We start from the raw sequence: 15,003 nt of genomic DNA, 5'->3' as shown, positions 1-15,003 counted from the left end.
ACAGAAAAGTCCAAATTCTTCTGCACAGCACCCAAGACTTCCTCATCATTTGGTCAGGGCCTAACTCTCCAACCTCAATTTCCACAGCCTTTCCCTTAATACTTCATGCCTTGTTTCCCCACCTCCATACTGGCTACTTATTTGATGCCATTGCTTTGCCTTTAAAACACATGGCTCTATTGCCTTCTCCCCTGGCCCTGGGGGAGGGAATCACCTTTCAAAATCCAGTTCAAACATCCCACAGCCTTCTCTGACCAAATCGGTTCCCCACTCCATTCCAACTCTGCTTACCCAAGGGCTACCCTTACTTGTGCCCCACGACACCTTGCACAAATCTCCAAAGACAAAACAAGTATTTTCCTTTCAACAAAACTGTGTGCTCCTGTATACTACTGAATCATTCACCAAATGTTCCCTGCAAGACATCAGTGAACAAAACAGTTTGTACCTGAGCAGTTACTTGTATCTCAGGACCCAAACCGGAATGCAGGGGGAGACAGGTAAGGGAAAGACTACAGCTCAAAAGCTGGCATCTTTGGAGGAAAATCCCAAGGCTCTTGGAAGAGAAATCGAAGTTAGAAAGGACAATGTCAAGGGACTTTCTATTTGAAGATGTCAGGGCCACTTGCATCTTTTGTAACAACGGACAGCCACTGACGTTGCTGTTGAAACTCATCTGCAAAGCTGAGATACATCTTAGGAAGAAACCCTTTAAGACTGACGGACTATAATCCTGAGTAACATCCAGTTTCTGGTAGCATCAGAATAAGCGGTAACCCCCCAATCTCTAGGCCAGTGCTTTCTCTGTTAAACAATATACCCCTACAATCCTATGTGACAAAATAAATTCACTTCCTCTTAAGGAGGTAAAATGAGCCTAAGTTTTAGAATCTTAAAACTATTTTAACTGATACATAATGTATATAAAGCTCATTCAATACATAATGTAATATGCTACACATTATGTATATTTATAGACTATTTAAATTAGTATGCCATAATATGTTACATATATATCACATATCATACACTATTATACATCATATATGGTATGTTACATATTTAACATAATTTGTGTTTAAAGCCAATCACCTAAAGTTATTTTGACATAAATTATATACACACGTAATTTTATATGTTAATTTATATTTCTATTGCTCAGGCCAAAGTCAAAGAACTACAACTACACTAAATATATATCCTACACAATCAGAAAGTGAATGTGTTTGCTAAAAACCAAGTGTTAGCTATAAACCTGCACCTGTATTGGGCACAGGCTACCCTTTCTTCTAAATATCACTTCGTCCATTTCTCATCCAAATTCATACATTACCATTACCTATTGCTACTTGCAAAATGAATACGACAGAAAGTTCTTCCAGTGACTAAAGCAGCTTCAAAAGTATTATCCCTTTAGAGTAAAACTAAAGGCTGACCCAAATAGGGGAAAAAGCACGGGCCACCTCCTGGCTATCCAATCCTAAGGAAGTCCTCTCCAGGGGCCTCATTTTCCTCATCTGAAACTGAAGAAGGCCTACGCCCAGAGTTTTAGGGAGGATTACCTACACACATACTTGGTAAAACTTTACCAGCAATACGGCTCCAGCCATGGGGACTTGGACTGATTCTGTCATCATGTTCGTCCACCAGCTCATCAGAGCTTGGGCTGAGCTCCTCGGCTACCCGGTGCATGAAGACCAGGGCTACAGCTATTGCCAGTGGCAGCTGCCTAAGTCCTAAAACGATTACATAAAGTTCTCATTTGTCCCTACCCATGCATGCTCTTTGGGTAAAGTGTACTGTCTCTTTCAGCCTGATCACGAAGTCTTTTTATTTATTTTTGTGGCTTATCTGATGCCTCAAAACTTGCTACTTAATGTCAAATTCTTACATCAATTCCAAACATTCCCCAATGTGGTCTTTGATTGTATTTCAGTAAGTGTATAAGCATGTCATGTCCAAAGCAGCACAGTTCATCTTTTGAGTTGATAAACACATCGTAAAGTTGTGTTGGGCATCAACCTCCCTGTTTTGTTCTTAAAATCTTTGTCAGTGGATCCTTAGGCCCTTCCAAAGGCACATCCACGGCAGCCTATGGTTGCAACTCTGTGTACTCCAAGCATGATTCACCCTACCCCAGGCCGTTCTCAGCTACGCTGATACAAGGCAATTGCCATGCTGTGTTATCCTCCGTATTTCCAGTGAACACAAGCTGAGCTGACCTTCCAGGTGCAGAAATGGGTTCATACCTGCACCCTCCCCTCATCTCCTCTGGGAACCGGGGTACTCGTGAAGCAGTTGACATGTCATGGTTACACCCGCAATCTGTAGCTTTAGAACAACTCTTCTTTGTGATGTGAACAGACCCAAAAGGGATCAGAGGTAGAACATAAGCTTCTGCAAGAGCTGGATAAGCAGCCCTCTGTAAGAGAAGCAGCTACTTCAGGAAACATCTTCCCTTAAACAGGGTACTTCTTTTAGAAAAGCTTCTGTCCTATTTAAAGATCTATAGCTACTATACCTGCTTTCTAGACCTCTCTGTACTTACTCCCCAGCAAGGCAAATACCATGTGCAATCTACAAAAAGCATTTGCAGCAAACAATGGCAAACTCTCTCTCTGACACACACACACACACACACACACACACACACACACACACACACACACTGGAGTCATGCCCGGAGGTCCCTGGACTCAGGGGCCCGTGGATTAATTCCTCAGCTGTATGCAACTCTCTGCTTGTTGCAGTGTTCTAGGCAGAATCTATAGCTCACAGATTTACAATAATCTGTGAACTAAAAGAACCACTGTTCTAACATGACAGATGACTTAGAGAAGGGCCTGCCAACATCGCAGAATTCCATCCACTGACTTTGATTATCTGCCCTATTCTCTACTGATGCTAAAGACAAATTTATGTAAATGGGGCTTCCGAAGCTCTGAACCACTCACCACACCAACAGGTGCTCCAGAGAGGACGAAAAGAGGTGTATCATATCCTACAGGGTTTGCTGTGGAACTCAAATCTTCCCACCCACCTTGACTGGTCTTATCTAAAACGAGCACAGATAGGGGCTCCCCGGTGGCTCAGACAGCTAAGCGTCCAATTTCGGTTCGGGTCATGATCTCACGGTTCCTGAGTTCGAGCCCCGCATCGGGCTCTGTGCTGACAGCTTGGAGCCTGGAGCCTGCTTCAGATTCTGTGTCTCCCTCTCTCTCTGCCCCTCCCCTGCTCACGCTCTGCCTCTCTCTCTCTCTCTGTCTCTCTCTCTCAAAAATAAACATTAAAAAGTAATAATAAAAAAATTAAATGAGCACAAATACACCACTCACCAATCTAGAATCCAGTATTTTCAGAAACAGGAGGCTGTGTGAGATGGACAAAGTATTTCCACTTCCAAGGAACAGAGTAAAAGGAGGGGAGCTCCTAAGTTACCCTTCTCCAAGAGGTAAAGTTTGCAACCACATGAGACAAATAAATCACACCCTCACCTCCATAATAGTTTTTCTCATCTCTTCCAGATGCATCTTATCCAAAAGATTAAAGGAGTCAGACCCATTTTTCTCGCTTGGTCTTCCTTCCACGTAGGTCATTTTCTGTGAGAGCACTGGTTTGCTTTTTGTTCAATTACCATTTTAAGACACAGGCTCCAAAAACTGCCATTTTTATTTAGAAGCTGTTACTCCTAAACACTTAAGGGCATGGCAAGGGAGGGAGAGATACACAGATAAATACAGTAATTTTTAGCTTATGTTTGTAATTTGCCACAAACATTTCTTTGCATTTGTCATTAGTGGAAATGAACTTCTACTACCTGCATAAAATCTTAGAAAGCTTTAAAAAGAAAAGTCCTAGAAAGTTTAACAGGGTACTCTGCCCAAGAGAGTCACAGATGCTAAACTGCAAAGGTACCAATCATCCACCAGTTAGCTGAATTACCTAGACAACATCCCTCCACACTCCCCATGACTGACTGGACTTGTTGCCTCTGCTAATATACACTCTCCGGAATCCTCAACAACATCTCACATTAAATAATCTTTTCAGTTAGAGGCTCCCAACTGCCAATACCTCCCCAAAGCATTAGTTGTGTTCCATGTGAGTATCCACACTACCACATGTATGGCTCCCATGAATTTCAGCTTGCAACTTCAAGGCCAGTTGCAGAGACTCATTTATGCCTGGAAAGCACGATAAATATTACTTTGAAAATGATACTCATTGAAGTTGACATTTGCTCTGGAAGAGTTCACTCAAAGCTTTGATGTTTCAGATAAACCAGTGGAAGACTGAGTGGTAAGCATGCCTTCCGAGCAGGCACAGCAGGTGCTCAGAAAAATCCTATTAAGCACATGTAATATGAGTAATGAAAATGCTTGGTCTTTCTATCCCTAGAAATTATTTTAGACTTGGAGAGGAAGGCAAGGAAAGAAGGTGGCCTTTCATCCAACCATGAGTTGTTTGAGATTAGAAGTTGAAATAAGGTGTAAGATTATGGGTGATTTTATGCAAGTGGGGGGAAAGCTATCAATTGCTAAGGATAAAGGAAATAAACAAGACCCTATAAATACCATGAAAATAACATGTCGTAGGTGAGAATAAACTTTAAATTTAAAATTGTAAGTAGGTCCTTTAATTGCTAGCCATTGAGGACCTCAGCAAGAAAAATCTAGACAAACATTATCAATAAACACAGCCTAGTTACTGAAAGCCTGATATTGTTTCCTAAGTGCAACACTTCCTATATTAAGATAAATGAAGATGAAATTACTATCCTTATCAGTGGAATGCAGAATTGGTTTTCCAGCAGTGACTGAGTCCATGAATCGCTCCTATGCTCTCATTTCTTACGAGTGAGGACATAAATATTAGACATTGGGCAAATTTGGAATGTTTTCTTCAGCCAAGTTGAACTACCTATCTGCAGTTCAACACTGAAGCGTGGACCTCGTCGGCACCATGTTTTAATCAACTGAGCTAAAACCAGTAACTCACTTATGATACTGAGATTGTTGCTTATCCTTCCCGGTGCCTCACAGGGAAACAAGAGGACTCTTTCAAGCTAAGAAAAATACAGAAATCAGCTGAAAAAATATACAAAATGCCTAAAGAAAAAAATCACATAGACGATCAGTTGTAGAACTCAGGACTCCTATTTCCCCGTCCACATCTTTAGATATGCCGTGAGAACACAACATGCTCTAATTTTTAAGTTCAATATAACTTTATATATCCATTCCCTTGAACAGCTCTAATAATAGCTATTACTCATATAAGTAGTAAACACTGTCAAAATACTAAATGCCTATATACATTGTCAACTTTCTCACCAGTAGTGCTTGATACATAAGTATTTCAAGCAGGCTACAGTATGCAGACATACTAAACAAAGGAACACAGTCAAAAGTGACTTGTCCAGGGCCACAGAGCCTAGTGAGAGGCAGAGCTAGGACTAAACCCAGGTCTGCCTGGTTCCAAAGCAAGTGCTCTCTCCACTATACTACACAGCACCTCCAAAGAATCTTCAAATATTAGATGTGATGGAACCTTACAAAAATGGCTGCTTTTAGAAAATCTACAATGTGCCCCATATTTTAAATACCTTACCTCAACTTCTTACCAAATATAAAAAAGTGACTTGTCCAAAGCCACAGGCTAATAAATGCCTAGTCTGAGACTTAAAACCGAGGTCTGTTTAACTCTGACTGATGCTCTTTTGACCATGACCTCAAAGAACTCAGAATGACCCCCGAATACTCAACAATTCAAGAGCGTGCCATTTTTAGAGGAAAATGCGATGGGTTGACTATGGCTACAAGAAATTTATAATGCCACTAGACTCACAGAATTTCAGAACTTGAAAAGCTCAGAGATCTTAGACATGTACTCAAGCCCCATCATTTTGCAGATGAGAAAACCAAAGCTCGGAATGATGCAAACTGTCCTTGAAAAAGAAGGATTTGAAGCAACTGGGAGAACACTGCAAGGGCACTCCAGGTGAAGGGTAGATCCTGAAGAAAAGTAAAGCGTAGAGGTCAAAAGGAGCATGGTGTGTGCTTGGATTATTATAAATAAAGTGCGCTCTGTGAGAAAGGAAAAAAAAATAGAATACAGCTGTCAAGCTGAGCAGCCAAAAGACACAGCTTCTTTTATTTAAAAAGTTTAGGAAAAAGTTTTTTAAACAATCTCTCCATTTTAGTCTATTATATACCCCTATCATCATACTTACCCTATTTAACCTTACCTAATATTTGATATTAACCTCTGTGCTGTGGCCAAATTTTCTTTTAATTTAGTTTGCTCTCATCACTGTGTCTGTACTAGAGCATGAGAATAATGATTTATACAGTCTTCTGGCCAATGTTTTCTCACCCAAAATTTATTTTGTTTCCTCTTACTCTTCTTTTTCACTCTCTGGTATGGAACAATCAAAGCCTCAAGCAAGATTAAACAAATCTCTGCATAAAACTCAGAGTTTATAGTAGTTTTTATTTTACTCCAAAGAGTACCAACTAAACCACAACAATGCAAGGCAGCCTCAGACATTCTATTACAAAATGTGGCACTATCGTTAATTAATATAAAGAAATGGTGGTCACAGACCAAAAACTGAGTTCAACAGTCTGAGTTTCTATAAAGAAAACTTTAATAAATTCTTCTCAAGGTAACAGTCTCACAGTAAAAAGTTTGTAAACATTGTAAATATTTAAGAAATTTTATTTCCTGATAACATGCTAAAAATGATTGATACATTGCATTTACTTGTGCTGGCGGTGTAATTACAGAGGAAGAAAAATGAAAGATATTATAAAACGTTCAGAAGTGAAATCGCTTTATTTACTAGGTTCAGGCATACTTTCAAAAAAAAAAAAAAAAAAAGAGGCTCCAAATTCAGGTGCAGCAGCGAGTGTGTTAATGAAGTTAGTGCTGGTGTGCTGACACCTTAGAGAAAATTCAAGCTGTCAGTTTATGTGTCAAGCACGTGCGGGAACATTAAAAATTCCTCTGCGACGTCTGGTTGAGAACTGATTGTATGACTCCCAGCGGTCTGAAAAATTGCAAACCTGTCTCAGGCCCTGTCAGGCTGGCAGACGCTTGTGCTGAAGCAACTGGGTCTAGCCCAAAACTTAGGCGGCTGGCCACAGAGGGAAAGAGGAGGTACCAAGTGAAAGCGAAGAAGGGAGAAGTCACCCCAGGCAGGTCAGAAGTCTATGGGGTGTGCGAGCGTGCGGCAACGGGTGGTATCACAGGGAGGGCACCAAACGACCGAGAGCAGGTAAAGGTCTCCTCAAAGCCAATTCAGCTTGAGAAAGGTAACGGGGGCAGTGCAACACGAGAGTTGGGGTCCTGAACCCACGGGGTGTAAGACAAGCCCCATTTCACAGGAGGGAAGACAGGGGTTTCAAATAAAGTCCCACTACTCGTGAGCAAGAGTCAAATCTAGCCTGTGAGCCCCTGGACGGTTTAACTCAACGTGGCATTCCCCCCCACCCCCGCAACCCCCTCCAGCACAGTGCTCAGCACTTAGCACACAGCCAGGAAATATCTCTGAATGAATGTCCCAAGTCTTGAAACTTCAAGCTTCTTTGCAGAGAACTCGGCTTCGGGCCGGACAACACTGGGGGCCGGGACGGGGGAAACCAGGCTGAGCGAGTCCCGGGAAGATCGGAGGTTTGGGGTCCGAGTCCGGGTGCTGGCCCTCTGCCCGCCCACTGTCACTCACCCGGATGCCCTTCACCACGGTGATGTTCTCATTCTCGTCCGCCTCGAAGGTGACCCGGCGGGTGCTGGAGGTCCCGCCCATGGCTCCTGCTTCTGCCCCCACAGAGACCTAGCTGGACGCACGAGCACTTCAGGCCCCACGCGCACACACGCGCGTGGACACGCCCGAACTCTTCCCTTGCACGGCGGGAGCAAGGCCACGACCCCGAGAAGCAAGGAGAAGGCGCCGGTCCCAAACTCCCGCCTCCTCCGGTCACGCTCCAAAACAAAAAGGCCTCCGGTTGGTCGGAGATACGAATGGCCCGCCTCTTCTCGGTAGGGGCGCCTTGATTGGTTGGTCCAGACCCGGATGCTATGGCAACAGGTTCTGTTTGACAAGGTTTCCGGAGCCCCTGGGTGGCACTGGGAATTGTAGTCTCCATCAGGCGCGATGGTCGCTGGGACGTTCCCGCCTCAGACCTGGGGCGCAAGGGGAGCATGGCATTCTGGGAGATGTGGTCTTGACTGCCCGAAAGGCTTCTAGCCTGACAACTTTCAAGGAAGTTCGTTTATCTAACAAAGAGTACTTTGAAAATATTCTAGAAACTTAGGTAGGTGCGTTAAAAGATACAATGTCTCTCCTAAAGGAACTCACAGTTTAATTACGGAGATGCACCCGGCAAATGAAGCCATTCCTAGATTCCTAAACTATAAAATCTGAGGCAAAATTTAACATTTAGTCTAGTCTTAACCATAAAAAAGTAAAAATAAAAATTAAAAACTTGGCCAATGGCCTTACCTCATGAGGACTATATACTATGTACTGTTTTGTTTACTTTTCTACAGTAAAATTTTAAATATAATGGTTTTCAAATCTGCATATGTGAAAACAAAGACCATAAATTATTTGCACCAAACATGTAGATCATTCACTTTCTTGTGTCTCCTTCAACTTCAGTTATATAAGCTAGTTAGGCCATAATACAATGAGGCAAAGAAAAAGTTAAGTGATTTCTAAAAAGTGGCATGAATTAGTGGAAGAATTGAAACTACTTCAGACAAAGTTGAGATCATCTATTTTGGAAAGTTTCTAGTTCAGACTTTCACCTCTACAACACAAGTAAATAATTTTTAAGTAATGTACACACACATTTAAAAGTATTATTTTTGTGGTGCCTACATGGCTCAGTCGGCTGAGGGTGGGACTCTTGATTTTGGATCAGGTCACGATCTCATGGTTCATGGGATTGAGCCCGCGATGGGCTTGCACTGAGCATGGAACCTGCTTAAGATTCTCCCTCCCCTTCTCTCTCTGCCCCTCCCCCCTTAAAAAATTATTATTTGCTACTCTGTGACATGTAAGTTTAGTTATGTGACCTTAGTCTTAGGGAGGTCGATTTGGAAATAAGGCTAATGACAGTACGATCCTGGGATCCCTTTCAACATTACAATCAACCAACCACAACACAGCATCCTCTTATTACATAGGCCTTCACAAAATTTCAGTAACACTTTCTTTTTAAGTTTTTCTCACCTCTGCACCCAACATGGGGTTCAAATTCACAGCCCCAAAGTCAAGAGTTGCATGCTTCTCCTACTGAACCAGCCAGGCACCCCTTAAACTGCAATAACATTTTTGAGTTTCAATTATGTGCTGATTTATTACTGTAGGAATCTTTAGAACTAAGACTATGTCTTTTTCATCTCTGTATCCCTGTAGCAGAGTAGTGAATTTACCCTATGTCATCATTTTTTTTAATTTTCACTATATATGTTTCCAAATTCTATTATGCAACTTTGCAATTTTGAGACTACATGTTACTTTGTACTTTTCCCCAAATTGTATACTATGTTTAAACTTTGCTTTTTCAGGGAGCTAAAAATACCAGGGATTATGTCTTTCCTTTCATTGGCACGTTCCCTCCACACACACACTCTCCTCACTTATTACCCCAACATATACTACCTATTGGAAGTTCTACATAAAGCAAATGTTAAGTAAATTCTTATCAAAATAACGAATTACAGGAGTTTATGGAAAGAGTAGAGATATGAAGGAATCACTAGTTATCTTGAATCTATGCCCTTAAGCTACTAAATGAGTTCTTTCAACAAAATAAAGATGAGGAGGCCGAAGTATGAGAGGTAATATATTGCCATAATATATATTTTATGACAGAGAAACATGTAACTGATCTTATTATGGAATCTAAAAATACTTTGGAATTCATAATCCATTCCAACCAACATTACAAAGGAAAAAAAAAACCTTGACTTGAAAAAAAATACATCTCATTCTTCGAAAAATGCCTACTATAACAACATTGGTCTATCTGTATCAATTTCAAGGCCAAGCCATGCCTACAGTCCCTTCTAAAGATAATTTCCTGAGCTACCCAGGACCTGTGATCTCCCTTTCTCTCTGGCTACAGCTTATTAGTGATCATCTAACCCAAAGGTGTCATTTAATTACCCAGACACCTATGAGCTAGAATGCAAAGCTTTATCCAAACAAAAATAGCAGCTAACGCTTGAGCCACTCAGACTCTATATGTCTTTTTCCCTTTTCTCTATCTCTGTTTCTTTCTCAAATTTAAACTTGAAATTTCAGAGCATGCAAAAAGATAGCAAATAGAAAAGCTCTAATTCTGAGGCAGAACTATGAGGCATCACAGTAAGCTAAAGACAGGGGAGCAGAAATTATAAGAACAATAAAAGGTATCCAGACTGGAAAAAAAGTAAAACCATCTCTATTCACAGATGACATGACATGATCTTATAAATACAAAACTCCTAAGAAATCCACTTAAAAAAAAACTATTAGAAATAATTTTAAAAATTCAGCAAGTTTGCAGGATAGGAGATCAACATACAAAAACCAATTGAATTTCTATACACTAGCAATTAAGCTGGGAATGAAACTAAGAAGACAATTTCATTTATAACAGTAGCAAAAACCAATTCACATGCTGTGAGCTAATGAATTGGTAAACAAAATGTAGCATTTCCAGAAAATGGAATATTATTCAGCAATAAAAAGTAATAAAGTACTGACATCTGCAACAATGTAGATGGACCCCAAGAACATTATGCCAAGTGAAAGAATTCAGACATTAAAGACCACTTCTTGTATGATCCATTTGAATATAATGTCCAAAATAGGCAAATTCATAGGGGGAAAAAAAGTAGATTAGGCTTGCCAGGGGCTAGGAGGGGGTAAGATGGAGAGTGACTTCTAGTTGGAACAAAGTTTCTTTGGGGGAGGGGGGAGGAGCAGTGATAAAAATGTCCTAAAATTAGATTATGGTGATGTTTTCAGAACTCTTTGCATATACTCTCATAGAATTGTATACCCCAAATGGGTGAACTATACAGTATGAAAGCTCCATCCCAATATGACAAATTTATTTATCATTCACTAAAGTCTAAAATAGGATTTTTTTTTAATTTTTTTTCAACGTTTTTATTTATTTTTGGGACAGAGAGAGACAGAGCATGAACAGGGGAGGGGCAGAGAGAGAGGGAGACACAGAATCGGAAACAGGCTCCAGGCTCCGAGCCATCAGCCCAGAGCCTGACGCGGGGCTCGAACTCACAGACCGCGAGATCGTGACCTGGCTGAAGTCGGACGCTTAACCGACTGCGCCACCCAGGCGCCCCTAAAATAGGATTTTTAAAGAAAAAAGGAAAAGAAAAAAAAGAAACTCTGAGAAGCTTCAAGGTACTGAAAAATAAGCCAATCAAAAGAGATACTAGAATAAATTGGACCTTTCAGAATTAGCTCAGTCCTACACATAGCATGGGGGTGTTGGGGTGGAGACCCACAGCTCCAGAAGCTTCCGGAGTTCCCTAGGATTCCTAAAGGCCTTCAAACTGCAGTTTTTTACAAGGACTGGATCTTTGAAGGCTCCTACTCTTCCTAATACCCAGCTGTTCCATGTTCCCTAGGCTCTGGGGTACACATGCCCTTACCAAAGAATCTTTGTAATCCTAGGAGGCCTACCTAAATATCTACAACAATAATAATACAACATAGCATTCTCTTCAGTCTTCACAAGGAGACCAGCACTCTAAGTAAAATCATTGGCTGTCAATAGTTTACACTGATGCCGAACAGAGAACTGGGCAGTACTTTGATTGTTCACAACGCTTAGCTTGGCCAGCAAACAACATTACCTTCCAATTCCTTCATCCTGAGTGACTTCTTACTTTCCCGCCATCTCAAACCTTTAGAATTAATGCTCCAAATAAAGAAAACAAATAAATAAATGCTTTTGGTGTCAAAATTCCAATCATCCCTAATTCCCTCCATCCCCTGGAAAAATAAAAACACACCTAGACTTCCAAATCACTCACATAAAATTCCAGAAGTCTCACGTGAGGAAGGTTTGCACTACATACTCTTGATTTTTCAATTCCAACTCTAAACACAAAGTTGCAGAAGCAAAATCCTGGTGATCCCTCTTCTACCACGTTTCTTCACACATCACTTGACTGTCCCTGATATACTACTTGGGAATGTAGGAAGAAGTGTGTGAGAAGGAGAGGTAAAAAGAAGGAAAGATGATCTGGCATGATGAGATATCAGGAAGGAGAGAGACCTGTTCCTGGTCCTGAACCAGAAACACTAATGAATGTGTTGTTCATCATAGCCTCTCCCCCGCATTTCTGAGTAGCATTTCAGCTTCACAGGAGATCACGCAGATTCTATGACCTGTGCTGAAATAGAAGATAGATATAACGATCATATTTTCTGAGCTAAAAATTGGAACACATGCTCTGACTATTATTTGTGTACTTATAGAGACAATTAAATCAGTCCTTGAAATCAGGATCATCCTAGAAAATCTAGGACATATAGTTGCCATAGTTATAGCAAACCAATTAAAATCACTGAAAAGGGCTTCTTATGTAGTGCAGACAATCAATATAAAAACATTCTGGAAATATAGACTGAGACTTATTCAACAAGCCAGAACAGGACAGCAGCCTTAAAGTTTTCCCCACCAATTACTGTATGTAGAATCATAAAAACAATGAATGTGTGTGTGTGTGTGTGTGTGTGTGTGTGTGCGTGTGTGTGCCTGCACAAGTGTGCTTATGTGACATATTTCAAATACAAGAATTTTGAGCAGCATACTTGAAGAGATTAGAAAGCCAAAATAGCATGAAACAAGTCAGCAATAATTACAAGGTATTCATAAGTACAGTAGGACAATATCTCTCTATGTCTTGGAAAATATCCACAGTAATGGCACAAATCACATGGTGTCCCTTTAGTATCTCATCACTGGTCAAGTAAAACAGACCCCTGCACTGCCCATGCATCTAGTAAAATCATGAGGCAGTGTTCTCCATGTTTCAAGGACCTCTCCATCTATCTTTGACTTTCACCTCATAGTAGCCTTTGCTACTGATTTCTTGTTCACAATAAATTGTATAAGCCGTGCTACATCGTCATCACAGTATGGGCTCTGGTGGCCATTCTGCTTAACAGACATCACTTAACACCACATAGCTAAAATAAATTTTACACATGGGTTATCACTTGGCAAAGCACCAAGAAGATTTCCTGGTACCTCTGGCATAAAGATTATCATAGAGTAAAGCTTCAACAAATTTATAGCCAGTTTCTAAAAGGCCATTCTCTGCCATTTCCTGGACATCCTTCTGATATATATATTTTTTCATTTTTATGTTTTTTCCTTGACATCTTATTTCTTTTCTCCTCATCCTACATTCATCAGAATACAGTAGCCGAAATACAGAGTGTTGGCATCAGGACATGGAAGGAAGGATGCCAGAGAGTAGGGGAAAGTCTGCCCAGAGAGTAAGAGGCCCACCCAGCCCAGCTCCTGTCTCATCCACCCTCAAGCCCTGAAAAGGTCTCAGGGCCTTGGATTTCCTCTGTGTCTGATCTGGAGTGATCATCTCTGACAAACAGAGCCCAGGTCAGAAGAGGTTCATTTCTCCTCTCTGAACCTCAAACAGGCTCAAACATTCCATCTGTCATCTCTCCTGAATGGCTCCTCTGGCCTTGATGAATTTTCAAGCCATTTTTATCTGAGAGCACAGGGACATTCTCCTCACCCTTTAACAATATCGACCTGTCATGGATCTTGAGAGATTTCTGAAATACAGGCTGTTAGCTTCTTTACTTCCAGATAACAAATGCTTGAAATGCATCAAGGTTATATGAGCACTTCTGCTTCAGTGTTGGACAGGCAGAGAAATGCCTGTTTATTGATGCTAATAGAGTAGAAATGTCCCTAAGTATACATTCCACACAACTGGTCCTCACCTAAGTGTGTTTCCCTGCTCGGTTCCACTTTTGCCCCAGCTTAGAGAAGCACCAAGGAGGGCACTGTATGAGAATCTCAACTCCACTGAGATTCTGTTCTACTCAGATGTTCCAAACCACAGTGAATCCCAACCCTCACCCTGCAACAAGAATCTGGACAATACAACTCTTTGATTAGTAATCACAAGACTTCCAAATGGAGGTGACCTTGACAACTATTGAATCTTTTCTTTATTTCGTAGATGAAGGAGCTGACAACCAGAAAGGCTATGAGTTGCCCAAGACCACACAGTCCTACTTTATCAGAACCTGGGGAGATCCTGGATTTAGTCTAGGACTTTATGACCACCCCCATGCTGCTCTACCATGAGAAACTGCCCTCGTGAGCCCTATATATCAGGGCTCTGAAGCCTGATCTGAGATACTGCAGTGGCTACTGGAACCATGACGAACAAGATTATCAAGCAGAGATGGGGAGGGACGGTGCACAGCTGTGAGGTGGCAACAGAAGCATCCAGCACAGAGGTGGCTCAGGTAGCAAGAATCAGTATGCCTTCCCCATAGGAATATAAGAGGCTTCATCAATTCATTTGCTAACCATCCACTAGCTAATGACCCAGAAATTCCACGCCTGTGAATATATGCAACAGAAATGAAGGCTGGTGTCTACCAAAAGACACCTACAGGAATATTCACTGCAGCTTTATTCCCAAGAGCCCCAAATGTCCATCAACTTTAGAATGGAGAAATAAATGGTGGTATATTTACACAATGGAATGCTGTACTTCCATGCAAAAGAATAAACTATTGCTACATTCAACAACATGGCTGAATATCATAGACATGAAATTGAGCAAAAGAAGCCTAATGTAGAAGAATATATACTGCATGATTTACATGGTGTTCAAGAACAGGCAAAACTAATGTATGGTGGTAGATATCAGAGTAGGTGTTACCTTTTTGAGTGTGGTTGACTGGGAGGGGGCATGATAGTGTCT

The 15,003-nt window shown here is 41.2% G+C and overlaps 1 protein-coding gene across 5 annotated transcripts in view; it reads right to left on the bottom strand.

The window, feature by feature from the left end:
- Positions 1-7,972, bottom strand: part of CHCHD3 (coiled-coil-helix-coiled-coil-helix domain containing 3) — a 286,302-nt gene extending 278,330 nt beyond the window's left edge. For 4 of the 5 annotated variants that reach the window (XM_040471925.1, XM_040471929.1, XM_040471926.1 and 1 more), the window contains exon 1: positions 7,727-7,972. In XM_040471925.1, coding sequence (XP_040327859.1) covers positions 7,727-7,807 — 81 coding nt within the window. In that variant the 5' untranslated portion in view covers positions 7,808-7,972. The remainder of the gene's footprint in view (positions 1-7,726) is intronic. The other variant, XM_040471930.1, reaches the window with a different exon arrangement.
- Positions 7,973-15,003: the final 7,031 nt, after the last annotated feature.

The sequence above is a fragment of the Herpailurus yagouaroundi genome, unplaced genomic scaffold, assembly GCF_014898765.1.
Source record: "Herpailurus yagouaroundi ecotype Mexico unplaced genomic scaffold, PumYag 100, whole genome shotgun sequence".
Taxonomy (NCBI): Eukaryota; Metazoa; Chordata; class Mammalia; order Carnivora; family Felidae; genus Herpailurus; species Herpailurus yagouaroundi.
Note: the sequence above shows the minus strand (reverse complement) of the source record. Positions and strands in the feature narration are given on the sequence as shown.